At 36.6% G+C, this 27,394-nt stretch overlaps 1 protein-coding gene across 10 annotated transcripts in view; it reads left to right on the top strand.

Annotated features, from left to right (window-relative positions):
* Positions 1–27,394, top strand: part of EIF4G3 (eukaryotic translation initiation factor 4 gamma 3) — a 330,614-nt gene that overhangs the window by 82,392 nt on the left and 220,828 nt on the right. For 6 of the 10 annotated variants that reach the window (XM_038531720.1, XM_038531722.1, XM_038531717.1 and 3 more), the window contains one exon: positions 18,267–18,342. Coding sequence is in view for 5 of the 10 variants with exons in the window: in XM_038531714.1 (XP_038387642.1) it covers positions 18,267–18,342 (76 nt within the window). In the remaining 5 variants the exon portion in view is untranslated. Of the gene's footprint in view, positions 1–18,266; positions 18,343–23,463; positions 23,582–27,394 lie in introns of all 10 variants that reach the window. The other 4 variants (XM_038531709.1, XM_038531710.1, XM_038531711.1 and 1 more) reach the window with 1 other exon arrangement.

A 27,394-nucleotide genomic window follows, 5' to 3' on the forward strand; every position in this document is an offset into this window, starting at 1 on the left:
TGTTATATTTGCACTTTTACTTTCATTTAAATATTCTGTGATACATGTATTTTTTTGTAAACTCCCTCAAGTCTATGGTGGGCTACAGCCAAGGCATAAATAAGATAAAGTAATGAGAAAATAAACTCTATCATGGCCAGAACTAAAACAAAATAAGAGAATAAAAGCTTTTGCAGTTTTTAAAAGAATGGTGATACAAATTTCTTTAATGTATGTATGAATTCACATTTGTATGTGTATTTAAGCCTTTATATTCATAAAATCATACTAAAATGGGATATTCAGCTTATTAAACTTTAATAGTGTCCAACACTGGAGGGCTGTAATGGAATAATAAAATTGACAGCCAGACAACCTTTTTTATTCCCCACTCCTCTCTCCAGTAATCTTACTAATGAGCAGTGACATAGACAAAGGTAGAGAAAGTTATATTTATTTATATGTTACGCTCAATAATATGTACATGTAAACTACCTAATCACTTTCTGAATGCTAGAGTCAATTGTACATGTATTCTATATACCCAGGATTATTTTAGAACCAAGGTATGGCTATTATTTAAAAGATGGTTACTTAAATAGCAGGTGGTCACATTTCCTTGTTTTTTCTAACATTACATCTCTTTACAAGATGCTGTATTTGATTAAATAACAAGAGGGTCTGGGCGATGTTTCTGTACTTGTGGGAGAATATATTGCAGTTTTTATTTAATCTTATTTTAGTTAGTGATTTTTTAAAAAGATTTAATTATTTATTTTAGAGAGAGAGCCAGTGCATGGAAGCATGAGTGGGAGAAGGGGCAGAGGGAGAGAATCTTTAAAGTAGACTACCCACTGAATGCAAAGCCAGTTGGTTGTTTTCATTGCTCAGTTTTGTGGTTCTGTCCCACAACCCTGAGAAGAAGACCTGAGCTGAAACCAAAAGTCTCAGAGGCTTTAACAGACTGAGCCACCCGGGTGCCCCTGTTTAGCGAGTTTTAATTAGAAGTTTCATACTACTGGGATTTGGTGTTTGGCATACAGTAGTAGGGTTGGTTTATATACTTCATTTGGACTATGTTAACCTTTTCTCTACCTACCTATTTAGGTACCTACTTCAGAGGTCAGAGAGAACCTTGACATGTAAAACTGAAGTCAGAGAAATGTAAATAACTTATTATAGCTGTATATATAGCTGAATCAAATTGACCATAATTTTGCTTTTATCCAGTCCCCCTTTTTCTACAGTAGGAAAATATTGATCACTCCCCTCCTTCATATAGCTGTGATAATTCTCTTGCTAATACTATCATCACTTGTTTCGTTAATAAAACTATATATTTGACAAACACATGAAGAGTATAGCTGTCTTGTGGAGTGCCTTACCTGCCCTGCAGCCTCAGAACTCAAAGTCTTTCTTATGGACAAGACTTGTGACTGTAAACACTAATTAGTTTTTAAAATATTTTATTTATGCATTTAGAGCACAAGCGGGGGGAGGGAAAGGGACAAGCAGACCCTGTGCTCAACAGGGAGCCTGATATGTGAGCCCCCTTCTCTGACTCCAAGATCATGACCCCAGATGAAATTAAAAGTCAACCATTCAACTGGCTGAGCCACCCAGGTGCCCAAAATTAGTGTTTTAAATACCTACCATGAAAAAAAAAAAATACCTACCATGATAGCTAACCTTATTGAGGTTTATTATATGTAAGACACCTTAAATATATTATTTCCATTTTGAGAAATAATCACCATTTTATTCAACTTAAAAAAAAATACTGAGACAGTTTTAGCAACAGGCTAAGTATAACAGCCTATGTGGTCTGAATCTTTTGATTCTCGGGATTTTTTTGAAGGTCTGCAGGTTGGTTACCTTTGTCCTGATATGTCAGCAGTTAGAGGGTAAAGAAAGTGTTATGGATTTAGTGTTCACTTTCCTGGATAGTGGTGTGGCTGGCCCTAGGGTACTCCAGTACCACTGCATCTGTGGGGTTTCCTCCCACCTCAGTGGCTAAGGGCAGGGTCCTTTGCTGATTTTGCCTTTGTCTTACCCTCAGGGCTGTGGTCCTTTTCCTTCTTTCTCTGCAGTTAGTTAATTAATTAATTAATTAAAAAGATTTTGTTTATTCGTGAGAGACACACAGAGAGAGACAGAGACATTGGCAGAGGGAGAAGCTGGCTCCATGCAGGAAATCGGATGCAAGACTTGATTCTGGGACTCCAGGATTATACCCTGAGCTGAAGGCAGACGCTTGACTGTTGAGCCACCCAGGTTTCCCTCTACAGTTTAAATATTATGTTAATGAACTTTGAATTCTGTATCCTTAGATCAAATTTTTAGCCTCAATTGTGTATTTATATACCCAGTTTGTGTATTTTTGTCTCCAGTAGGCATTTCAGACCTCCTGATTTTCTTCTCACTCCTTCTTCCACCTGTTCCTTTCTAGTTTTGGTAAATAGTACTATTACCTAAGTAGCTGCTCAAGATAAAGCATCTATAAGCCATTCTTTGTTTATACCTTTTTTTCTTTTCTTTCTTTCTTTCTTTTTATTTTTTGAAGGGTCTGCAATTTTACTCTCCTTGCAAGATAACAAGTTAATCTGTTACTGTTTATTGGATCCTGGAACAACACCCAAAACTCCTGAGTCAGAGACAAAGGACTTTATTATTCCTAGCAAAAGTAGTAGCCAGTGCTTCATATTAGCTTGTATCTATTCTTGTCTCATATACTTTCCTTCTTAAAAAAATGTATTTGAGAGAAAACAAGTCAGCAAAAGAGTACAAGTGATGTGCGGGGCGTGAGGGAATGGGGGTGGGCAGAAGGACAAGCAAGTTGTCTGCTGAGTGCGGAGCCGGTCTCTAGGCTCAATCCTAGGACCCTGAGATCATGACCTGAGGTTCACCTCAGATGCTTAACAAACTGAGCCCCTCCTTTCCTTCTTACTGCAGTAGTAAATCCTGTTGATTTTTTTTTTTTAATCCTGTTGATTTAACTTGGCTTTTTCTCTCCTATTTATTTCTTCTGCAGTCTTCTAAATCTTAATCATCTCTTACCTAGACAATTGATATAGTCCCTAACTAGTCTTATTTCTTCTTCTACCCTCTTCCAGTTAATTCTTCATAAGGAATCAGAGTGGTCTTTAAAAACACTACTAATTTTATTCTCCTCCTCTGTTTAAACTCTGGTATTGCCCAAGACCTTAGATTTCACACTGCTTACCAGATGCTACACAGCTCTGAAAGATGTAACTCACACTTAAATTTTTAAACTCTCTGATAACCATTCCCTACACACTTCTTCCTTCCTCTAGTCTCGTGATCCTTGAACACAGTCCTTTCCCACTTCAGGTTTTTGCATTCAGTGACTCTCTTCCTGGAATACTCTTTCTCTTGCTCTTCTAGGATTTCCATCCTTCAAATCTCCACTCAGATGTTACCTCTTCTGCCTTATTGAGAATACTATAATCTACCTCTGATATCATTCATTTTCTTTTTGAAAAATATTTAAATTCAGTTTGGAGCAGTCCGGGTGGCTCAGCGGTTTAGTGCCGCCTTCAGCCCAAGGGGTGATCCTGGAGACCTAGGATCGAGTCCCGCATCAGGCTCCCTGGATGGAGCCTGCTTCTCCCTCTGCCTGTGTCTCTGCCTCTCTCTCTCTCTCTCTCTCTCTGTCTGTGTGACTATCATGAATAAATAAATAAAATCTTAAAAAAAAAAAAAAGAATCCAGATCTGCATGATAAAATGAAATAAGCACCAATGTAAAGTGTTCTGTATACATTGAAGTGATTGGTTATTATGCACAGAATACCTCAAACCTACCTTTGTGGCAACGTTATGTGGAAGGAAAACACATGGAAAATAATTTATCACAGACAATGTGAATTAGAAAGCAGAGTTATGAAGTAAAGAAAGTTTATATAATCTGTGGTTCTTTGATAATACAAAAGTGTCTGTCGTACTGCTTTACTCTCACAGGATTATGCTACATCCACCTCTTGTTAAGTGGTCCAAGTATGTCAGTCTGTTTCACTGGAAAAGACTAAAAGGAGACTTAGTAACAGTTCTCAGATATTTGAAGGGTTTTCCTATAGAGTAGTGTCACTGGGTATGTAGAATCCTTGCATTTGATGTTAGCTTGAATAGTGAGGCACTTCAACTATAATGTGGTATGGCTTTTACTGTTGATGAAGTAACCATGAGTTTTTACCTTGCGAAGTTATTTCTACTGGTCACTTTTTTTTTTTTTTTTTTTTTTTAAGAGGGCAGCCCCGGTGGCGCAGTGGTTTAGCGCCGCCTGCAGCCCGGGGTGTGATCCTGGAGACCCTGGATCGAGTCCTGCGTCGGGCTCCCTGCATGGAGCCTGCTTCTCCCTCTGCCTGTGTCTCTACCTCTCTCTCGCTCTCTCTGAATGAATAAATAAGTAAATCTTAAAAAAAAAAAGATTTTATTTGTTTATTCATGAGAGACACAGAAAGAGACAGGGAGAGGGAGAAGTAGGCTCCCTGCAAGGAGCCCTATGTGGGACTCAGTCCTGTATCCCCAGGTCATGCCATGATCTGAAGGCAGACGTTCAACTGCTAAACCATCCAGGCATCCCTCTACTGGTCAGCTTTTATCTGTGTTACCGTTTTTTTAGCATACATAAATACTTTGACTCATTTCTATGTACTGTAATTAAATCTTTCCTTTGGTACATGTACAAGCAGTATTGACCCGCTTGTTTAGTATTAAGGTGCCTCGGCTTGGAGTTGTTGAATATGAATAGAAAGGAGTCTTTTCCAGTTATTACTGAACATAGAAGTTTGCTAAGAGTATTGTTAAAACCTGGCTGGACAAGTTTCCATATTGCTAGATCAATAGACTGGGTTTAAGAGGATCCTTACACTATTTAGATCTTATATTGCTTTCTGCCATTGAAAGAAGTGCAGTTTGCTGAGGAATCCCAACTATCCCATTTTCCTGTTGGCAGCCTGTTTTGCTATTATGTTGCATAACACTTTTCCTTATTTGCTCTGTGGATGAGACATTTCTTTTTAGTTCATTGGACTAGATCAGGTTGATGAAACATTTTGAGTACATGAATCCTTTCTGCAGTATTCTAGATTCTGGGGATAGAATGGTAGACAAAACAGATAAGGTACTTGCCCCACTGTGGAGTTTAATATTATTATTTTAAAAATTCATTATAAAACTACATAAAACGATACTCACTTTTTGGATAACAGTTTTATTGAGGTATAATTGTACACAGAATTCATTTAAAATGTACAATTCACTGGTTTTTAGTATATTTATAGACTCGTGCAATCATAATCACAGTTTCAGAACATTCAGATTACCTCACAAAGAAACACATATCCTGAAGCCATCATTCCTCCTTCCCCCATTTTCATCAATCCCCTCCAGCCCTAAGCAACCACTAATTGTTTCTGTTTCTACTTTTTGTCTATATATTTGTCTATTCTGGGTAGCTCACTTAAGAGGAATTGTACAAAATGTAGTCTTTTGTGACTGGCTTCTTTCATCTAACATTATGTTTTCAAGGTACATCCATGTTCTAGCATGTCTCAGATCTTCCATTTCCTTTTTTTGCCAGATAAAACTCCATTGTATGGTATATTTCATTTGATGTATCCATTTTTCAGTTGATGGACATTTAGATTGTTTTCACTTTTTGGCTATTGTGAATAATGCTGATATGAACATTCATGACGAATTTTTATTTTTTTTAGAACACCCAGGGGTGAAATTGCTGAGTCATATGGTGACTCTGTTGTTTAACCTTTGGGGAAATTCAGTATTCACTTATTGTAGGTATATATCAGTGAATTCTGATAAATGTGGAGTTTTGTAACTTCAACACACTGAAGATGCAGAAAAGTTCCATCACTTGATTATAGTCCTTCAGTGCTCTTTGTAGATAACCTTTTCTCCATGCCCTAGCCCCTGGCAACCAGTGAGTTTTATTCTATCCTTTTAGTTTTACCTTTCCCAGAATGTTGTATAAGTGGACTCAAAACCTTTTTGAGTCTAGTTTCTTTTACTTAATTAGCAGTTGATATTCATTCATGTTGTTCTCTCAGTAATTCATTCTTTTTTAATGCCTAGTGGCATTCCTTATATGGGGGTATCAAATTTTATCTATTCACCAGTTATTCACAAGGTAATTGGACTGTTTGCCTTTTTTGGCCATTATGAATAAAGATGCTATAAATATAGTGCTTAGGCATTTTGGTTGAATATAAGTTTTCGTTTTTCTTGGGTAAATATGTACAAGTGGGATTGCTGGGTCATAGGATAAATTTCTTTACCTGTGTAAGAAATGCCAAGTTGTTTTCCCAAAGTGGCCGTACCATTTTGTACTGTGCCAACAACAATATGTGAGATTCCCAGTAGTACCTTATCCTCAGCATTTGATATTTTTTTGTCTTCCTCTCTAATAGATATAATGATAGCTCACTGTTTTATTTTGCATTCCCTAATAACTAACGATGCTTAGCATTTTTTCATTTGTTTGTCTGTCATCTGCGTATCTATTTTGGTGAGGTGTCATTTGTTCAAAACTTTTGCCCATTTAAAAAAAGGTAGTCTTACTGTTGAGTTTTGATACAAGTCCTTCTAGATACAAGTCCTTTATCAGATATGAGATTTTGCGTGTATTTTCTCCATTCTAGATCTTTTCATAATTATATCTTTTACAGAGCAGAAGTATTCATTTTGAGATCCCCAATTCATCAATTTTTTTCTTCTTTTACAGAGCATGCTTTTAATATCATGTCTGAGAACTCTTGGCTTAATCCATACTAGCAAATATTTCTTCCTAAAGGTTTTTCAGAAAGTCTTAGTATTTAAAATTTTGCATTATATCTGTGGTTCATTTTGAATTAATTTTTGTTTAAGGGGTGAGGTACATGACAGTAGTGATAGCTATTGTTTTGTATATGATTTTCTAATTGTCTAGCACCATTTGTTGAAAAGAGTGTTGTTTATTTAATTGCCTTTGCACATTTGTGAAAAATAAACTTACTAGGTTTGTGTGGCTCTGATTTTTCTAGTCTGTTCATTGATCTGTCTGTCCTTTTTCTGACACCACACTGAAATTCATGTGTTTTAAGGTTTGGATATTTCTTCTATGCTCCCTTCCATTTATTTATTTATTTATTTATTTAGTCAGTCAGTCAGTCAGTCAGTCACAGAGAGAGAGAGAGGCAGAGACACAGGCAGAGGGAGAAGCAGGCTCCATGCACCGGGGGCCCGACGTGGGACTCGATCCCGGGTCTCCAGGATCGTGCCCTGGGCCAAAGGCAGGCGCCAAACCGCTGCGCCACCCAGGGATCCCCGCTCCCTTCCTTTTGTTTAGTCAAAGCCAGAAACTTCATTTTTCCTATCATTAAAAAAAAAATTATAATTTTCTTTTATATAGGAATAACATTAGAGCAGTATCTCAAATTCATGAGTCATTTCTTCCTTCTTATTTGGATTTGTGAGCCACCATTTGACCCCAGAAATAGAGGATTTACCATGTGGTGATAATGTGGGAGATTGTGTACTTTCTTTCCTAGGAATATAGACTGAAAATGATTGCGTTGCATGCAGGTATACCTGATAACCATTTTCTGCATCATCCTCGTGTACTGCACCATGTCTTTAAAAGAAAAGAAGATTACAAAATCAGAAAGAGCTAGATTCATTGATAGAATCTCCATACATTTTGTACAGAATAATAGTGCCAGATGTTAAGGTATCAAGAAAATCCCCTGTAGCTTTTGCATAGTCAGCAGTTTTTCATTTACTTATTTTTAAATTTTTTATTTTACTTACTGTAAAGATTTTATTTATTTATTAAAGAGTGAGTGCTTGAGAGAAAGTATGAACAGGAGGAAGGACAGAGAGAGAAGCACTCCCCACTGGGCAGAGAGCCTGATGTGGGGCTCATCCCTGAACCCTGGGATCATGGTCTGGCCAAAGGCAGGCACTTAACTAACTGAGCCACCCAGATGCCCTAAAATTTTTATTTTTTAAATTGTGGTAACATATATACATAACCTAAAATTTACCATTTTAACCTTTTTATTTTAATTTTTTATGATTTTTAGTAATCTCTACATCCAACATGGGGCTCAAACTCTTGAACTTAAGACCAAGAGTCACACATGTTCTACTGATAACGAGGCACCCCCCATTTTAACCTTCTTAGAATGTAGAGTAGTGTGACATTAAGTACATCATGTTGCTATGCTGCCATCACCACCATCCATTTTCAGGACTTTTCCTAACTTGTCATAGTTCCTTTTTTTTTTTTTTTTTTTTAAGGACTTTATTTATTCATGAGAGACAGAGAGGTAGAGACACAGGCAGAGGGAGAAGTAGGCTCCCTGTGGGGAGCCTGATGTGGGACTCAATCCTAGGACCCCTGCCAGGATCACAACCCGAGCCAATGACAGACGCCTAACCACGGAGCCACCCAGGTGCCCTGTTATAGTTCTTTTTAAGCCTAAATTCTGTTACTAGAATTTCAGAACATTGTAATTATGATCTCATCTTCATATTACATTTTAAGAATGCTCTACCAGTTCAGGTAAATGTCAAGTCCTTGAAAATTTTCCAAAGCATGGAGTTCTACCTATTAAAAACTTGTAGCCAGCAATACAATGTTTTTTGAAGGATAGCATTTAAAATCTGTCGGATATATGTTCCCTACCTATTATTGTCTGGATCCATATCCAGAGAAATCTAGCATATTTATTTTTTGTTATCGAAGACCATTTGAGTGATTCAGATGTAGGATACAAATGGAATTGCTGACTGTTCTTCCTCTTTCTTAATGAAATTTCTTTGAGGTGGGCATTTTTTGAAGGAAGATGGATACTTTGTTGCCTTCTGCTTTTGCTTTGTCACATGGATTATGTTTTAATCTGAATTCGGAGTTAGTATAACACTTAAATATTTGTCTTAGAATTAAAAACTTAGAGAACTAAGAGCTTGGTTTGAAATTTGTGAGTATATTTTTCGTGTGTATATCACTTTGTCTCATAGAAAGTTGATATTTTTGTCTTGAGTAGAAGTATTAACAGCATAGTCAGCAGCTGTTTTCTTTGGCTATATATATATATGTATATGTGTATGTATATATATATATATATATTTTTTTTTTTTAAACCTTATCTAAGCAGTGCATGTTTCTGGGTAAACTTTTTTTTTTTTTAAAGATTTTATTTATTTACTTATGAGAGACACACAGAGAGAGGCAGAGACATAGGCAGAGGGAAAAGCAGGTTTCCTTTTGGGGAGCCCAATGCCAGACTCTATCCCAGACCCCAGGATCAAGTCCTGGGCCAAAGACAGATGCTCAACCACTGAGCCTCCCCAGTACTTCTGTCTGGGTAAATGTAAATGTGTCTGTCAGGAAATCAATTTCTGAGTTAGTATAAATCCAGAATTCTGAGTCGAAAACCAGAGCCATAGCAAGGGCTTTTCTGGCTAAGCACTTTGAAACCAGTTTTTCCAGATTTGTAAAACAAAACAAAACAAAACAAAAACCACCCCTCAGTATAATGGGCCTTAGTTGTTAACATTCATTTGGTGATTTCTAGAGATATTTATTTATTTATTTATTTATTTATTTATTTATTTATTTATTTATTTATTTTTAAGATTTATTTATTTATTTATGATAGACATAGAGAGAGAGAGAGGCACAGAGACACACAGGAGGAGGGAGAAGCAGGCTCCACGCTGGGAGCCTGACGCGGGACTCGATCCCGGGACTCCAGGACCGCGCCCCGGGCCAAAGGCAGGCGCCAAACCCCTGAGCCACCCAGGGACCCCCTCTAAAGACTTTTAAAGCCAAAACAGGATAGGAAAGAAAGTAGGCTTTTTGCCATTTCTAATTTCAATATCGGGATCCCTGGGTGGCGCAGCGGTTTAGCGCCTGCCTTTGGCCCAGGGCGTGATCCTGGAGACCCGGGATCGAATCCCACATCGGGCTCCCGCTGCATGGAGCCTGCTTCTCCCTCTGCCTATGTCTCTGCCTCTCTCTGTGTGTGTGTGTGTGTGTGACTATCATAAAAAAAAAATAAAATAAAAAAAAAAAAAATAATTTCAATATCAAAAGAGTTCAGAAAACTCATTTTTTCTGGTAAACTAGCAAAAACTCTGGACAGAAGGCAGAAGTTAGAATATATGTTTTGCAGTAAAGATATTAATGTGTTTAATTAAGGGGTGGTGCCTTAGGCCCTGCTGGAGGTGTTATATAATGTAACAACTCTGTTAGATTTCTACCAGTGGAAAAATTCTGAATTCCAGTAAGCGACTTTGCACCTAAATTTATAGTCCAGCGTTCAATTGAATTGAAACAAAGAATAAAATTGGCCAGTTTTATTTCCCTGAAGTTTCAGTGGCAAAAGATAGAAAGCAGTGAAGAAAATTTTGGCTTTCTTAGAACATTGGTATCTTTTTTTAAAAAAATACATTTCCATAAAAATAAAAATAAAAAACATTTCCTTGTGGTTCCTGGGTGCTCAGTCAGTTAACTGTCTGCCTTCATCCCAGGTCATAATCCCAGGTTTCTGGGATTCCACCCCTCAGTGGCTGCAGATTCTCTGCTCAGGCAGCAGCCTGCTTCTCATTTTGCCTGCTGCTGACCTTGTTTGTGCGCATAGGCTCTCTCTCTGTTAAATAAATAAAATCTTTTTTAAAAAAAACATTTTCTTACAGACTCCAAAGTTAAAGCCAGGAGTATGTTTTGTCATAGTGTTTAGGTTTAATCAGTTTCTGTTTTGCTTTTGTCCATTCAGAATTACTAACATTGTGACTTCTGCAATTTCTATAGTTGCTGGGTAGAGACATTCAGGATGTTGTGCTTTGTGGGACATTTTACATGCTTGATGTTTATGTTTGACAACTTCAATTTATTCAGTCATGTCTGTTTCATCTTTCATAATAACATGCATTAATCTTAGCACAGTTTTATGCTTGGGTTTGAGATGAGCTCTTTCTCTGGTACCACCTAGGTAAGTAGTAATTAGCTGAGGGTTCTTTACTGTTTCGCTGAGTGTTCCATTCTGGAATTTGCTTGTCTTACTGATCTATAGTTTCTAGAGTAGTACAGCTCTAGCCCGTATCTTTTTTGAAGCTTTTCCCAGTGTAGGAAAAGGTTAATTTAATTTCAAAGATATTATTTATTTATTCATAAAAGACACAGAAAGAGAAGCAGAGACATAGGCAGAGGGAAAAGCAGGCTTCCTGCAAGGAGCCCGATGCACAACTCGATCCCCGATCCCGGGATCAGGACCTGAGCCAAAGGTAGACGCTCAACCGCTGAGCTAGCCAGGCATCCCAGAAAGTGTTAATTTTAAATTAAATGTTATTGTGATAAGATATGCTTATTCTAAATTTGACTCATTTAAAGTGTACAATGTTTTTAGATTCATGCATTCATAGATATGTGCAGCCATTACCACGGTTTTATTTCTTTTTATTTTATATTTTAAGATTTTATTTATTTATTCATGAGAGACACAGAGAGAGGCAGAGACACACACAGGCAGAGGGAGAAGGAGGCTCTATGCAGGGAGCCCAATGTGGGACTCCATCTCAGAATCCAGAGATCATGTTCTGAGCCAAAGGCAGATGCTCAGCCACTGAGGCATCCAGATGTCCCACCACAGTCAATTTTCGAACATTTTCATCATCCCAGAAAGAAACCCTGTCCCTCTTAGCTGTCACCTCTCTCTCTCTTCATTTTCCCTAGTCCTGAGCAACTACTAGTCTTTCTGTCTTTATAACCTATTGTGAATATTTCATTTTTAAAAAATATTTTATTTATTCATGTGGGCAACAGAGAGACAGAGACACAGGCAGAAGGAGAAGCAGGCTCCATTCAGGAAGCCTGACCCAGTACTCGATCCCAGGTCTCTAGGATCACACCCTGGGCCAAAGGCAGGCGCTAAACTGCTGAGCCACCCAGGGATCCCCATGTTTTCAAGAATTCATCCATGTTCTGGGATGTATTAGTCCTTCATTTCTTTTTATTGCTAAATAAATATTTTGGTGTATTCTTCTATTCATTAGTTGATGGACAGTTTAGTTCTTTCTGTTTTTTGACTATTATGAATAATGCTGCATATATGTAAATATTCAAGTGTAAGATTTTGCAAGGACCCATGTTTTCATTCTCTTGGGTGTATATCCAAGAGTGAAATTGCTTAGTCTTATGGTAACTCAGTGTTTAAACTTTTGAGGAACTGTCACAGACTCTTTCAGAGTAGTTGTGTTGTTTCACATTCCCACTAGCAATCTATGAGGGTTCTATTTTCTCTGCATCCTTACTGAAACTGGCTTTTTGATAGTAGCCATCATAGTCGGTGTAAAGTGGTATCTCATTATAGTTTTGATTTGCATTTCCCTGGTGATTAATTATATTGAACATCTTTTCTTTTTTTTTTTTTTTTTTTTTTTTTTTGAACATCTTTTCATGTGCTTTTTGGTCAGTTGTATATCTTCTTTGGAGAAATAATGTCTTTTCTGGTCATTTGTCCATTTGAAATAATGGGTTATTTGTGTTTTTATTACTGAATTGTAAGAGTACTTTATATAGGGATCCCTGGGTGGCACAGCGGTTTGGCACCTGCCTTTGGCCCAGGGCGTGATCCTAAAGACCCGGGATCGAGTCCCACATCGGGCTCCTGGTGCATGGAGCCTGCTTCTCCCTCTGCCTGTGTCTCTGCCTCTCTCTCTCTCTCTCTGTGACTATCATAAATAATAAAATTAAAAAAAATTAAAAAAGAGTACTTTATATATCCTAGATATGGATTATTTATATGACATATGACTTGCAAACATTTTTCCCTACTTTGTCAATTGTCTTTGCACTTTCTTGGTAGTATCTTTTGATCCACAAAACTTTAGGTTTTTTTGAAGATTGATTGATTTACCTATTCTTTCTGTTGTTTTTGGTTTTGTTGCTGTCTAATAATCCATTGCCAGATATGAGGCCATACAGATTTATCCCATTTTTACTTTTGAAAATTTCTAGATGTAGTCTTTATATTTATGTTTTTGTCTCATTTTGAGTTAATTTTGTGAAGTAAGCCTTCCAGAATCATTCTTTTGCGTGTGTCTATCCAGTTGTGCCTGCGGAGGGGGATAATTTTAATTTAAATTTTTAGATTTTTATCTTTTTAAAAAGATTTTATGAATTCATTTGAGAGAGAGAGTGAATGGAGGGAGAAGAAGAGGGATCCTGAAGCATCCTCTGCTTTTCAGGGCAGAACCCAGCTAGAGGCTTGATCCACAACCCTGAGATCATGACCCGAGCTGAAACTAGGAGTTGGTTGCTCAACTGAGCCACCTATCCCCTCATTTTTAAATTGAGTTTCTATAACTAGTCAGTTAATGAGTTTCCATGTGCAGCAAATCTCAAACATTTTAATGAGTATAATTTTATACTCTTAAAATATTTCTTGAGACATTGTAAATTAATCTGGATAATTTTCTATATCATAAATAGTGACAAGATTTTTTTAAGAGTTTATTTCATATAGGCAGTTTTTAAGAATGAATTTCAAATGGACAATGTGTTTATTCGTATTTCTTAGAGAGAATGAGAGAGGGGCAGAGGGAGAAGGAGAGAAAGAGTCTTAAGGAGGCTCCATGCCCAGTGTGGAGCCTGATGTGGGATTTGATCTGAGATCATGAGATCAAGCGTTGGATGCTTAACTGACTGAGCCACCCAGGTGCCCGCTTATTCAGTTTTGACTAGTTCATTTCCTGTAAAATGCTAAGTTAAATTTTGTTTTGTAGGGGTAATTTTCAAAGTATGCTAGTTTACTTAAATTGGATTTCTATAATTTTTAAAGTACATATCCCTTAATGAGTCAGAATTAACATTAAAGGGAATATAGCTATTTCTAAAGCAACTATATTTGAAACAGTGCTTTTTTTGAGAAATAATGTTTGATATCATTATGAAACAGGTTATAGTGTAGAAATTCTGCCCTTATTCTTATATCCTATACAAGTTCTCTTCCTTTTTCATTATCATACCTGTTTTGATTTCATATATCGAAAGAAGAGGGGTTCCTGGCTGGCACAGTTGGTAGAACATGCGACTCTTGACTTTGGGGTTGTATTTTTGAGTCCCACATTGGGTGTAGACATTATTTAAAAGTAAAATCCAAATTAAGAAAGAGACAGGGAAAGGAAGGAAGAGAAAAAGGTATAAATTAATGAGTATTACCATATTGCCATAAAGCTCAAATAAGAAATAATGCAGAAAAAGATCTTTTTCATTTATTTGTCTTCATTTCCTGAAATCAATTGCCTGTGTCTTCTCTAAAGTAATTTCTACAATGAGATTTTTGTACTCTTGCTTTCCTTTTCAATGAAGCAGTAATAACTTGAGGCTGTCACTTTAAGAATATTGCTTTCGCTGAGTATTGATCCAGGATAGTAGCTTTTCTTACAGTAGACTAGGGCAAAGTTTGGGAACATTCAGCTGGGGTCTATAAATGGAACATTAGTGTTTCAGCATACGGAGAAAGATTTCTGTTGACTTTAATTGCTTGTTTTCTGATTCCTTAAAATATACCTTTTGAGGAGATACTGATTACTGGTCAAACTCAGGGTCTGATATGTCTTTGATCAAGAGGCTTTTTTCCTAATGAGAGAGTTTGTCATTCATGAAATTTCAGTACACACATGTGCTTAAAAAATTATCAGTTCCTTTCTGTTTTTTTGACATAGGTAGGAAACATTCAGATTATTATGTAATCTCTTAGATCTTTGGATTTCTTTGAAGAAATTTGATCTTTGAAAATTTTTTATCTGCCTAATTGACAATGTGGAGGGTATGTAGTAAGTAGCTTAATAATTTAGAGTCTGTTATATTTTAATACTCTTTAATCTTCACATTTTATTTATTTCTGTTAATTTTTTATTAGAAAAAGAAAGTGGGGAAGTAAAATATTTTGCATTTGTATTTGTAGTTAGAGTCTTAAATTCAATTGTTACATACCATCTGTCTAGATTTGCTAATGATTTTCTTGTAATTCCTAATGATTTAACTCATAGCAGTTTGAACTACAGAAGTGTCAAGTGGGTATGCCTACTATATTTTCAGTTATGAAATTTAAAAAATAAAAACATGCTCTAGAGCACTGCCCATGCATATTACTCTGCTTATTGATTGAATTAGAATTTTAAGTGGTACTATAAGAAACCATTTGCTTGCTAACTTGAGCTCAAAGGTTAAATAGGTAAATATCCAATGATTTATGCTGGTGATACAGAGCTTGATGAAAGCTGGTAATAAGCTTAATGGCAGGCAGAATTAGGAGGAGATGTGTTGTAGTGAAAGAGCTTTACATGCCTATCATTTCTTTGAATTCACTTATTTATGGCTGGAAGTGCCTCTTTCATACTGATTTATTGAGCTGGGTTTCAGTGGAAATGGGGCAAAACAACTTATTTGCAAATTAATAAGGTTAATTTTTATAGAAGTATTATTTATATACGATAAAATTCACACTTTTCGAGTGTACAATTCAGTAGGTTTTTTTTTTTTTAAGATTTTATTTATTCATGAGAGATTCAGAGAGAGAGGCAGAGACACAGGCAGAGGGAGAAACAGGCTCCTTGTAGAGAGCCTGATGTGGGACTCAATGTGGCGCTTGATCCCTGGATCTAGGATCACACCCTGAACCGAAGGCAGACACTCAATAGTTTAGCCACCTAGGTGTCCCTAATTCAGTGGCTTTAGCATATTAATGAAGATAGGTTATCATCATCATTAAATTAAAGGAGAAAATTGCTCTGTAAAATAAGCTCACTTGGTTTGATACATTACCTGCCCAGTACTAAGTGTTCATTTACTATTGGGCAGATGATTCAATTTGGGCCAAGAATTTGAGACTTTCTAGAATTTTCGGGTGACACACTTCATTGAATCGCCTATTAGATGAACTTATCATTTAGTTCTGTCATGTGGATGGGGGCAATCATATTTTGACCAGATTGTGATACTGTTTTTTACTTTGCTGTAAAGTATTCTGTCTCTGGACACAATGATGTAATAGGAAGAGCGTGGTCTTTAGACTTTAGGGCGACATGGCCTGACCACTTAGCCTTGTTAACTTGAGAGAATTACTTTTTGTTGAGCCTCATTTGACAGGCAATACTGTAAAATGATTCAGTGAAGACAACATAGTTGGTTAGACTTGGAGGCTACTTTAGATTCAGATCTCCTGACTTCTATTTTTGGTTTTCTTTTTTATAGAACTATGTTTTTATTTTAAAATAAATAAATTTTACTCATAACTTCGTTTTAGGAAACAGTTTATCAGTCTACAATATTGTGTTAGTGGTTACAGAGAATAAAATAAACAAAATCAACATTCTGTATTTGTCGCCCAGGAGAAAGAATATTTGTTACTTGGACTGTTGACCATAGATATGTGATTGCCTCTTCACAAATCTTGTAATTATATTGTTAGCCAATAAAATAACTACTAGAAATCAGGAACCCTAGCCTTCTTTTGTAAGGTTAAATGGTGTGGGCTCAGCTTCTGGGGCATAGTACTGAGAACTCTCATTTGAGAACTTATTCTCATAGGGTGAGAATTAGCCCTAGCTAGCAAAAGCAATAGCAGTTGGCTCTGCAGAAGAAAGATCGTCTCATATTTTCCACCATTCATGTGACCACAATGCAGAACTGTAATTCAAGGAAAGTTTTATGTCAGCCAAGGGTAATCTTCATTCTGAAAGAATTAACAAGCTCATAATTAAGGACTTTTGTTTCGGAACTTGTTAGGCTTATGTTTTCTACATTGCAAGCATATCTGTAGCTCGGATGAAGTAGTTTATGAAATGCCTTAGCTTTGCTATTTCTTGCCGCATTTTATTTTATTATCTTTTTAAACATTCCAAATACTGTTTACTTCCTTGAAATCCTACAGCATTTTAGATCCGTTGTGTCTAGGGGTTGATGACAACACGTTGAACTGTGGTCTGAGGTTGCTAGTTTTAAGAATTGTCTAGAGACTGGTACGGTGTTACTGATTTTGAGTGACTAATGCTTTGAGGGTTTTTGCTTTATTTTTTCTGTTCCACTTCAATAAACTGTTGCTACTTAAGTATAAAGAATTTCTCTTATTGATTCAGATTTCTGTAATTTGTGGTCATTCATATAAAATTATTATTTGTAGCTGTCATTTTGTGTTCCAAAATGTTTCACTGAATTAGGAAGTAATATGATATGAGAAGTATGAAGTATTTGTTAGGTTTAAGGAAACATTCAGTTTCATTTTGCATTTATTATATTTATAGTCCTTTTAAAAATACATTTAAATTAGTATAAACACACAATAGAGTTATGTAATCTTATTTTCTGGAGAGAATTGCTATTAATCTTTTGGTTGTCTAGTTGGGTTTTTTTTTTTTTTGGGTTGTCATTCTTAAAGAGGTAAAATATCATTTTGCCAGGTAGATGGAGCTCATGTCATTTGGTTTTGAAGCTGATTAAAATGATAGTCTTTTGTCCTTTGATAGACTATCCTGGCAACATGCTGAAATATTTTAAATATTATGCTGAAGAACCTTTATGGTAAAAAAGAATGAATTAATTAATTTGAGAGAGAGAGAACGTACATGATAGAGCACAGGCAGGGGGAGAGCAGAGGGAGAGGGAGAGGGAGAAACAGGTTCTCCACTGAGCAGAGAGCTGTTGTGGGGCCTGATCCCAGGACCCTGAGATTATGAGTTGAGCCAAAGGCAAGACACTTAAACCCACTGAGCCACCCAGGTGCCCCGAGCCTCTTTTTAATTTATAGTTGGTGGGTAGATATGGGGAAAGTAGCAGCTAAAATAGAAAAACAAGGAAACAATTGTATTTGCCATTTCTGAGTAATTAGCAGAACAGACTGTGTCTTTTTCAGTAATTTGCATGCATCTTCCTGAATATCCTGTTTATACTTCTTTAGTCTTTTTCTCTAGAGAGTAAAGGTAGATTCTCATCATGGACCTGAAGTGTGGAGGCTTGTGTAATTTTATTTGTTTTGAGTTGCCATGGAATGCTTATCTTGGGAATCACTTTTGGAGAGATTGAGCTGATTACTTTAAGAAATTTGAAATATTTGTTTTCCAGTTTTGTGGAGAAGTAAATGAGTAACCTTACTAATTGGGTGACGAAAGTTGGGTCATTGACAGAACCTTATGATGGTAAATTTCTGTTAATGCTAAAGGAAGGCATTTTTGAGTTCTCTTATCCTTAACTCGCTCTTCTAGAATCCCTAGAGGACCTGTGCAGCAGCCTCTCGAGGACCGAATCTTCACTCCTGCTGTCTCAGCAGTGTACAGCACGGTGAGTACCTCAAGGACTGCTGTCGCAGTGCCTGACTTCTTGCACATGAGCCTTTGATATCACAGCAATGTTTGTTTGATTGGCATGTGAAGGTTTGGTAAATGGTTCATTAAAATACCAATTTAAATTAGGTGTATTTAAGAAGGGTCACTAGGCCTTTTTCCTCATCATCTTAATTTAATAATTGGGTGTGAAACAAACATTGTTTTAAGATAGATTGGCTCATACATATGTGATCTTATTCCTCCTTTTTCATCTTTCTGTAATTCCCCTGTGGCCTTGTCTTATAATTCTTTTAGGAAATTGAGTTTTAATTTTCTTTTTTGATGTTAAAAATCTTTTTTAAAAGTTTTAATCTTTTCAAAGTTTAAATTTTTGAATGTAGAGGATGAAGGTCATAAAATTAGAAGCAGATTTCAGGTGTCTCACAGTGATCTAAGGGAATTTAGTGAAAATGTAAGAGTCAGATATACCTTTTTATTATTTCAGTTCATCATACCATTTATTCCTCATCCTACAAATAGGGTATGATAAAGCACTGATTCTTATCCTTTTGGGTTGTGAATTACTTTTAGAATCTGAATGTAGTCACAATACTTTCTTCTCAAAAAAGAGCATATACCCAGTGTTTATGTATAATTTCAGAATTTCACAAATATTCATTAGGCCATTCATCAGCCCAAAGTTAAGAATTTTTGATTAGAGATACAAACATGATATATATGGGAAAGGAAGAAGTCCTTTCATTATGGAAGTGACACTAAGCTGAAAGATATAGGATGTCTCTAGGCAGAGTAGGGAATAAAAGACCTTCTAGGAAGTTAAATTCAGAGGCATACTTAATGGAATGAATGGCCGCTAGTCAGCTTACTATGGCATGTGTGTTAGGTTTTGTAGCAGAAGCAGAGATGAGCTAGTAGATGGGTTTTGAAAGTTTTTTTTTTTTTTTAAGATTTTATTTATTTACTCATGAGAGACAGAGAGAGAGAGAGAGAGAGAGGGGCAGAGACACAGGCAGAGGGAGAAGCAGGCTCCATGCAGGGAGCCCGATGAAGTGGGACCCAATCCTGGGTCTCTAGGATCACACCCTGGGCTGAAGGCCGCACTAAACCGCTGAGCTCCCCGGGCTGCCCGGGTTTTGAAGGTTTTAAGATTGTCATGGAGAGTTAAAACTTTATTGTACAGGAACGGTTAGGATGATTTCCCTGAAACAAGTCTCAGTTTACAGATTATAGATTAACACTTGTAAATTATTTTTTGAACCCCCTGACTCTTAAAATTGATTCAATTTGGATGACAAATTGCCTGATCATTCTAATAATTAAGAACCTTCAATTTACATTGAAGAGCAGCCTTTAGTTTTTTTTCTGACATAAACTTTCTATAGGCCAAAGGGTTTTTTTTTGTTTTGTATTGTTGGTACTGACCTTAAGGACAGCTTAATTTTTGTGTGGCATAACTCTTAGAATATACATTTCTTCTAATGATGAAAGTACTCTTTAACATTCAATTATTATTTTCAAGAATAAGATAGAAGAAAATGAAAATTTCTAGTAATCTGATTTCTGGAAGCAACTACTGTAACGATTTTTTGGGTATAGTTTCCTTTTTTCTTTCTGTTTTAGGCTCTGTATAAGATATTTTATTCTAGTTTGTCAGTTCATATTATAATATTAGCTTTTCCTGTGCTATTGAAATATATCATAAATAATAGATGGCTGTCTATTTTGTCATAAGAATTTAATATACACTGAACAGTTCACAAATATTTCTTGAGCTTTTAAAGTGTATCAGGTACTGTTTGGTGTTGTGGATGTAGTAGTGAGCAAACCAAACCCATTGTACTCATAATAGAGTTTATTTTTTTTTATTTTTTTATTTTTATTTTTTTATTTTTATTTATTTATGATAGTCACAGAGAGAGAGGGGGGCAGAGACACAGGCAGAGGGAGAAGCAGGCTCCATGAACCGGGAGCCCAATGTGGGACTCGATCCCAGGTCTCCAGGATCGCGCCCTGGGCCAAAGGCAGGCGCCAAACCGCTGCGCCACCCAGGGATCCCTCATAATAGAGTTTATAACGTTCTGTCGTTTAGAAGAAAAGTAAACAAGTGTATGTGAAATATAGTAGTGGGTAGGAATAGGGCTCTTGATGAAAATGAGACAGTATAAAGGGATAGAGAATGACTGAACAATCCTACTTTTCCTAGGGCTCTTGGGACATTCTGTCTAAAGGCATGATTGAAGTAGAAAGCTAAGAAGTGAGGGAGTGAGCCTTGCATATTTCTAGGGAAAGCATATTTCCAGTAGAAGGAACAGCAGTGCAAATGCTTAGGGATAGCAATGTGCTTGATGTGGTCTTAGAACTGCAAGGAAACTAGTGTGGTTGGAGAAGAGAGAGGTTAGGGAGAGAATTCAGAGAAGTCTCTGAAGCATGAGATTATGTGGGGCATTATTTACCATGGCAAGAATTTGGATTTTATTCTATGTGCTGGAAAACCATTAGAAACAGGAGCAATAGGTCTGAATTTCCTTTTAAAGACCACTGTAGCTGTTCTATACAGAATAGACTGATGAGGGCAAGTGGCTGTGGTGGTGAAATAGAAGCAAGATGACGAGTTAGAGATTATTATAATAAAAAAGGCAAAAGATGGTGGTGGCTTGCTCTAAGTTGGTACAGAAAAAGATGAGTAGTGGAATTTGGTGTATATTTCGAAACTCAATAGGATATCGTATTAGCTTGGATGTGAGATGTAAAAAAAGAATAAAGAGTGATGTTATGGATTTGACTTGAGTAAATGAATGAAGGTAGTACTTTTTATTCAGAACACTGGGTGAGAAGCAGGGTTTTTGTTGAGAAAAATCAATAGTAGATATAAATATTATTTAGGTGAGAGGTTAAACATTGTTTCTAGTATTTCATTTTTTAAAAAATTTTTATTTATTTATGATAGTCACAGAGAGAGAGAGAGAGAGGCAGAGACACAGGCAGAGGGAGAAGCAGGCTCCATGCACCGGAAGCCCGACGTGGGACTCGATCCCGGGTCTCCAGGATCGTGCCCTGGGCCAAAGGCAGGCGCCAAACCACTGCGCCACTCAGGGATCCCCTGTTTCTAGTATTTCATATTGGAAATAACTTACTTGAATTTAAAGCCTTTCCTGAATTTTGGATTATTTTGCAGAACAAATTCTAGAAATGATATTACTGAGTTAAAGTGTAGCTATCTATGTTTTTGAAATGCCTTATAAATGAAGACATGTGACTTCTTAAACTTAGTACTTTGGAGAGGAAGTTATCCAAATCCCACAGTGTCTGCTACAGAGTTTACATGTCATGTTATGAAGCAAAAGGTTTGAATTTATTTTTGTGTTAGATCATATTTGACTTTTCTGTTTGAAGCCACTGCCTTTTATACAGTCCTTCAGTTAATTAAAAAAGTAGGTGCATCAATTATATATAATGCCTATTCTGGAATGACAAGAAATTTTATTTTAGGCAATAAAAGTTACCTTCAAATTTGGCAGTCTTCACTTTTTTTTTGATCAGTTGTTTCCATTGGTAGCAATTTTAGTCTCTGCCTCACTTTTATAGTGTTGTACATACTAACTGAATGAATAGGAGAGTAGTTGACCAGGTGCTTTGACATTTTTAATCCCCCTTCTCAGCCCCAGGAGTATGTATTGGTCACTATTTCTCTAGTGTCTGGGTCCATTAGCATCATTTCTGTAGCATGAAGTAAAGGCTAACCTTTATTTGTTCACCTACTCCTGCCTCACCACATGATGCCCATATGTCTCTTGAATTGAGTTGGTGAATTCCTTGAAAGGTAAAAATGAATCCTGGCCAGTTTTTAAAAATTATACAATCAAAGATTTTACTTTTTTATGTCTGTTTGCAGGCTTTCTACCTTTATTTCAGCCATTATGGATAGGTTTTCTGCTGATAAAGTATCATCTGCAGTAGGAATTTTTTTGGTTTTTGTTTAAAAAATTTTTTTAAAGATTTTATTTATTTGTTCATGAGAGACACACAGAGAGAGGCAGAGACACAGGCAGAGGGAGAAGCAGGATCCCTGCCAGGAGCCTGACCCGGAACTCGATCCTGGGACTCCAGAATCAAGGCCTGGGCGGAAGGCAGGTGTGCTAAACTGCTGAGCCACCCGGGGATCCCAGACTTTGTTTTTTGAAGGTCGATTTATTTATTTTAGAGAGAGAGGCAAGTGGGAGAGTGGGAGAGGGAGAGACTCTCAGGCAGACTCTACACTGAACATGGAGCCTGACATGGGGAACAATTCCAGGACCTTGGAATCATGACCTGAACCGGAACCAAGAGTTGAATGCCAAACTGGCTGTGTTAGACACCCCAGGACTCAGTTTTTATAGTGCTGTGATATTACATGTTTTAGCCTGATTATCATTCATTCATTCATTCATTTTAGCCTGATTTATAGAAGTTTCTCTTTGGGATATTTATCAGGGATGGGAGAGACAAGTTTGTCATTATTCGTTTTTAGCCATAATTTCATTGAGAGTGATTGATTATGTGAACATAAAAGGAATAAAGCCAGTAGTTTTTAAGCTCTAGTAAGAGAAATATATACTATATGGACGAGAGAAAATGGTACAACTGAAGAGGGATGAGCTAATTTGATGTATATTTATTAGTAATTGTCATGCTTCTGAAAACAAAATGAAATTTCACCATGTTGTATATTTTTGGCTTACCATTTTATTTAGAGAAATTAGATTTTATGGCTATTTTTTAGAAAGATTTTTATTTATTTATTCATGAGAGACACACAGAGAGAAGCAGATACTAGGCAGAGAAAGAAGCAGACACTAGGCAGAGGGAGAAGTAGGCTCCCCACAGGGACTTGGATCCCCAGACCCCAAGATCACAACCTGAGCCAAAGGCAGACCCTCACCACTGAACCACCCAGGTGCCCCAGATTTTATGGCTATTAAATATTTTTCTTTTAAAGTGAGCTCTGTACCCAGTGTAGAGCCCAATTTGAGGCCTAAACTCTTTACCCTGAGATCATGATTTGAGCTGAGATTAAGAGTTGGTTGCTTAACTGAGCCACCCAGGTGCTCCTAAGCCAGTATTTTTAATATGATTGCAGAAATGAACTTAATACAAAATTTGCTTGGAATAATGACTCTACTACAAGAAGCAGCAGTCCTATATTTTGGTGCATTGGAAGAGTTATTAACTGCTTCTTCAAAATTCCAATAAATAAGGTGAATAAATTACTCCTTAATAGTGTAACATTTCATGATCCTGTTCAGCCAGCTTATACTTCTAAAGCCTTGATTCTGTCATCTTGTAGTTCTGTGACATCTAAGTAGAAAATCATGCTTTTATTTTAATTTTTTTTTCAGGTCACTGATAAACACTGGGTAGACCAACATGTCAATGGAGGTACCTGCATAGGGACAAAATTTAGTATGGGTTGATCAACACTTCTTAGACAGTTGTATCCAGCAAGATGTAAATCTACTTAATTGTCCAGTGATCTATCATAATAATAATAATAATCATCATCATCATCATCATCATCCATTTTTCTCTCCAGTGGTAAATACACCAGATGAATTGATTATTTATGTAGACTTTATTTTTAAAAATAGCTTCATTGGGGTATATTTGATACACTAGATAGATAGATAGATAGATAGATAGATAGATAGTCCTAATGGTTTAGATGTATCTAAAATGTACTATTTAAAGTATATAATTTGGTAAGTTTTTTTTTTAAGATTTTATTTATTTATTCATGGGTAACTTTTAACATATATGTATACCCATGAAACCTTAGCTACAATCAAAATTAAGATATGCATCATTCTTAAAAGTTTCTTTATTTCTTTCGTAAATTTTTTTCTACTTTCCCCCGGACCATTGTTCTTCTTTCTGTTATTAAGGATTCATTTAAAAATTATAATAATAAAAAAAAGTATAATAGGAAAAGGAATAATGCAGTAGATACTGGTTGTTTTTTGTTTTTTGATTTTTCTTTTGTGACTCAAGTTAATTATTTCAAGATACTTCTTTTTTTTGTTTTTTAAAGATTTTGCTTATTTATTAATGAGAGGAGGCACAGAGAGAGAGAGAGAGAGCGTAGAGACACAGGCAGAGGGAGAAGCAGGCTCTATGCAGGGAGCTCGATGTGGGAGACTCGATCCTGGGTCACCAGGATCAGGCCCTGGGCTGAAGGCGGCGCTAAATTGCTGAGCCACTCGGGCTGCCCTATTTCAAGATATTTCCATGTTGTGTTTATTAGTAGCATCTTCTTGGGAGGAAAAGTAAACTTTAGGCTTAAGATTTAGGGCTTCATAATCACATGTCCTATATATTCTTTTCCCCCCTACGGTAGAGTTTGGTTTCTTCAATTGTATAATCACATGATTATACAATTAGGTTGTTTTCTTTTTTTATATAACATTGTATGTTAAATCATCTCCCATGTTATTACATAACAGAAACATACACATAAGTTTAAATATCATGTCTGTGAGGTGAACCATAATTTATATAATCAGTAAATAATTTGTGGGGCTCCTGGGTGGCTCAGTGGGTTAAGTATTTGCCTTTGGGTCAGGTCATGATCCTGGGGTCCTGAGATAGAGCCTGTTTCTCCCTCTCCTGCCTGCCACTCCCCCTGCTTCTTTTCTCTCTGTCTTTCTCTCTCCCCCTCTGTCAAATAAATAAGTAAAATCTTTAAAAAAATAATTTTGTGATATATACATATGCATAAATAAAATACATATATGTGTGGATTTTTTTATCTATTTCCTTAGGCTACGATTCTCAAAAGTAACCTTACTATGTTAAAACACAACATACTTTAAAGATAATTAATATTTTTGACATATAGTTATGGCAGGGTATAGTTATGGTATAGTTAGGGATATGTTGCTGCAAACAGTACAGGAGCATATCCATTTCATTGTATCTTGAGTTTCAGGTGTTTCTATTTTTTTTTCTTTAAAGATTTTATTTTTTTATTCCTGAGAATACACAGAGAGGGGAGAGAGAGAGAGAAGCAGGCTCCATGCAGGGAGCCTGACGGTGGCACTCGATCTTGGGTCTACAGGATCATGCCCTGGGCTGTAGGCAGCACTAAACCGCTGAGCCACCTGGGCTGCCCCTATTTTTTTTTAATATTTCATCTATTTATTTAATATTTCATCTATTTTTTTAAATATTTCATCTTATTTATTTATTTATTTATTTAGAGTGGGAGCAGGAAAGAGGGTCAGAGGGAGAGAGAGAAAAAGAATCTCAAGCGGATTCCACCCTAACCATCATGCCCATTGTGGGGCCCGATCTCGTGACCCTGTGATCATGACCTGAGGTGAAATCAACTGATAAAGCCACCCCAGCACCCTCAGGTGGTCCCTGAGAGTGTATTTTCAGTTGTATTTGCTAACATAGGTCAAAAGTGCTATTTCCCAGTTCGCAAAAGAGAAAATTAGCAGATTTTAATTGGCTGTGGAAGAATGCTTAACATTGGTAAAATAATGATGTTATGGTTTGTCTAGAAAATTAGCAAAGTTTTAATTATTACCCATTTCTCAGTTGTAGGAATGTAATAATTAGGAATGTTTCGGGACTTTTTTTTTTCTTTATTAGAGACACACAGAGAGAAAGGCAGAGACACAGGCAGAGGGAGAAGCAGGCTCCATGCAGGGAGCCCGATGTGGAACTCGATCCCGGGTCTCCAGGATCACACCCTTGGCTGAAGGTGGCCCTAAACCCCTAAGCCACCCCGGGCTGCCCAGGACTTTGTTTTTCAAAGCCTTTTAATCTTTTTCCCTGTTTAATATTTTTGCATTATGGAGTATGGAAAAGGAATGAAGTTTTCCTATTTGTTGGGACACAAAGGATTTTATTGTAAGAAGACTGTAGAATTTACAATTATTATTGTTGTCACTTTTCTCCAATAGCATTACTTATGTGTGACCACAGTTAGATATCCTGATTTTTGTTTTTGAAATTTAAATAAAGGATGAAAATCATATCAGATACTTTTTTAAAAATGAAATTATAGAAAAATATGTATAACATAAAATTTGCCATCTTAATTATTTTATTTTTAAAAAAGTTTTATTTTATTATTTTTTAAAGATTTTATTTATTTATTCATGAGAGACAGAGAGAGGCAGGCTCCATGCAGGGAGCCCAATGTGGGACTCGACCCCAGGCCTACAGGATCACGCCCTGAGTTGAAGGGACATGCTCAACCCCTGAGCCACCCCGGCATCCCAAAAATGTTTTATTTATTTAAGTAATTTGTACACCCAATTTGGGGCTTAAACTCACAACCCCAAAATCAAGAACCACATGCTCTTCCAACAGAACTAGCCAGGCATCCTCCATTTTAATAATTTTAAAGTATACAGTTGGGGCATCTGGGTGTTTCAGTGGTTGAGCATCTGCTTTTGGCTCAGGTTGTGATCCTGGGATCGGGTCTCGCATCAGGCTCCCTGTGAGGAGCCTGCTTCTCCCTCTGCCTATGTCTCTGCCTCTCTCTCTGTGTCTCTCATGAATGAATAAATAAGAAAAACTTTAAAAAAAGTATACAGTTAAATGGTACTAACACATTCATCTTGTGCAGCCATTATCACCACACATCCACAGAACTCTTCATTTTAAAAACTGAAAATCCGGCTATTACAACAACTATAACTACTCTATAACAACTCTTCATTTTCCCTTATCTTGAGTGTTCTGGAACCAACCTAATTACTTCCGTCTTCCTTCCTTCCGCCGACTTAATCCAAACTTCGCACCACTGCCTGAAAGAATGTTTCCGAGCCCCATCTTCTTTCACTTACTTTTTTCGGGAGTTGGTATTCTTACTGTACGTCTTTTTTTGTTCTTTGGCCTTCTTCGGTCTTCTGTCTGTCTTACTTCTTTCTTTCTTCTTTTCTTTCTCTCTTTTCTTTCTTTCTTTCTTTCTTTCTTTTTTTTCTTTTAAAGAATTTTTTAAAAATATTTTTTATTTTATTTATTCATGAGAGACACAGAGAGAGAGAGAGAGGGGCACA

Source organism: Canis lupus, chromosome 2 (assembly GCF_011100685.1).
Source record: "Canis lupus familiaris isolate Mischka breed German Shepherd chromosome 2, alternate assembly UU_Cfam_GSD_1.0, whole genome shotgun sequence".
Classification (NCBI taxonomy): Eukaryota; Metazoa; Chordata; class Mammalia; order Carnivora; family Canidae; genus Canis; species Canis lupus.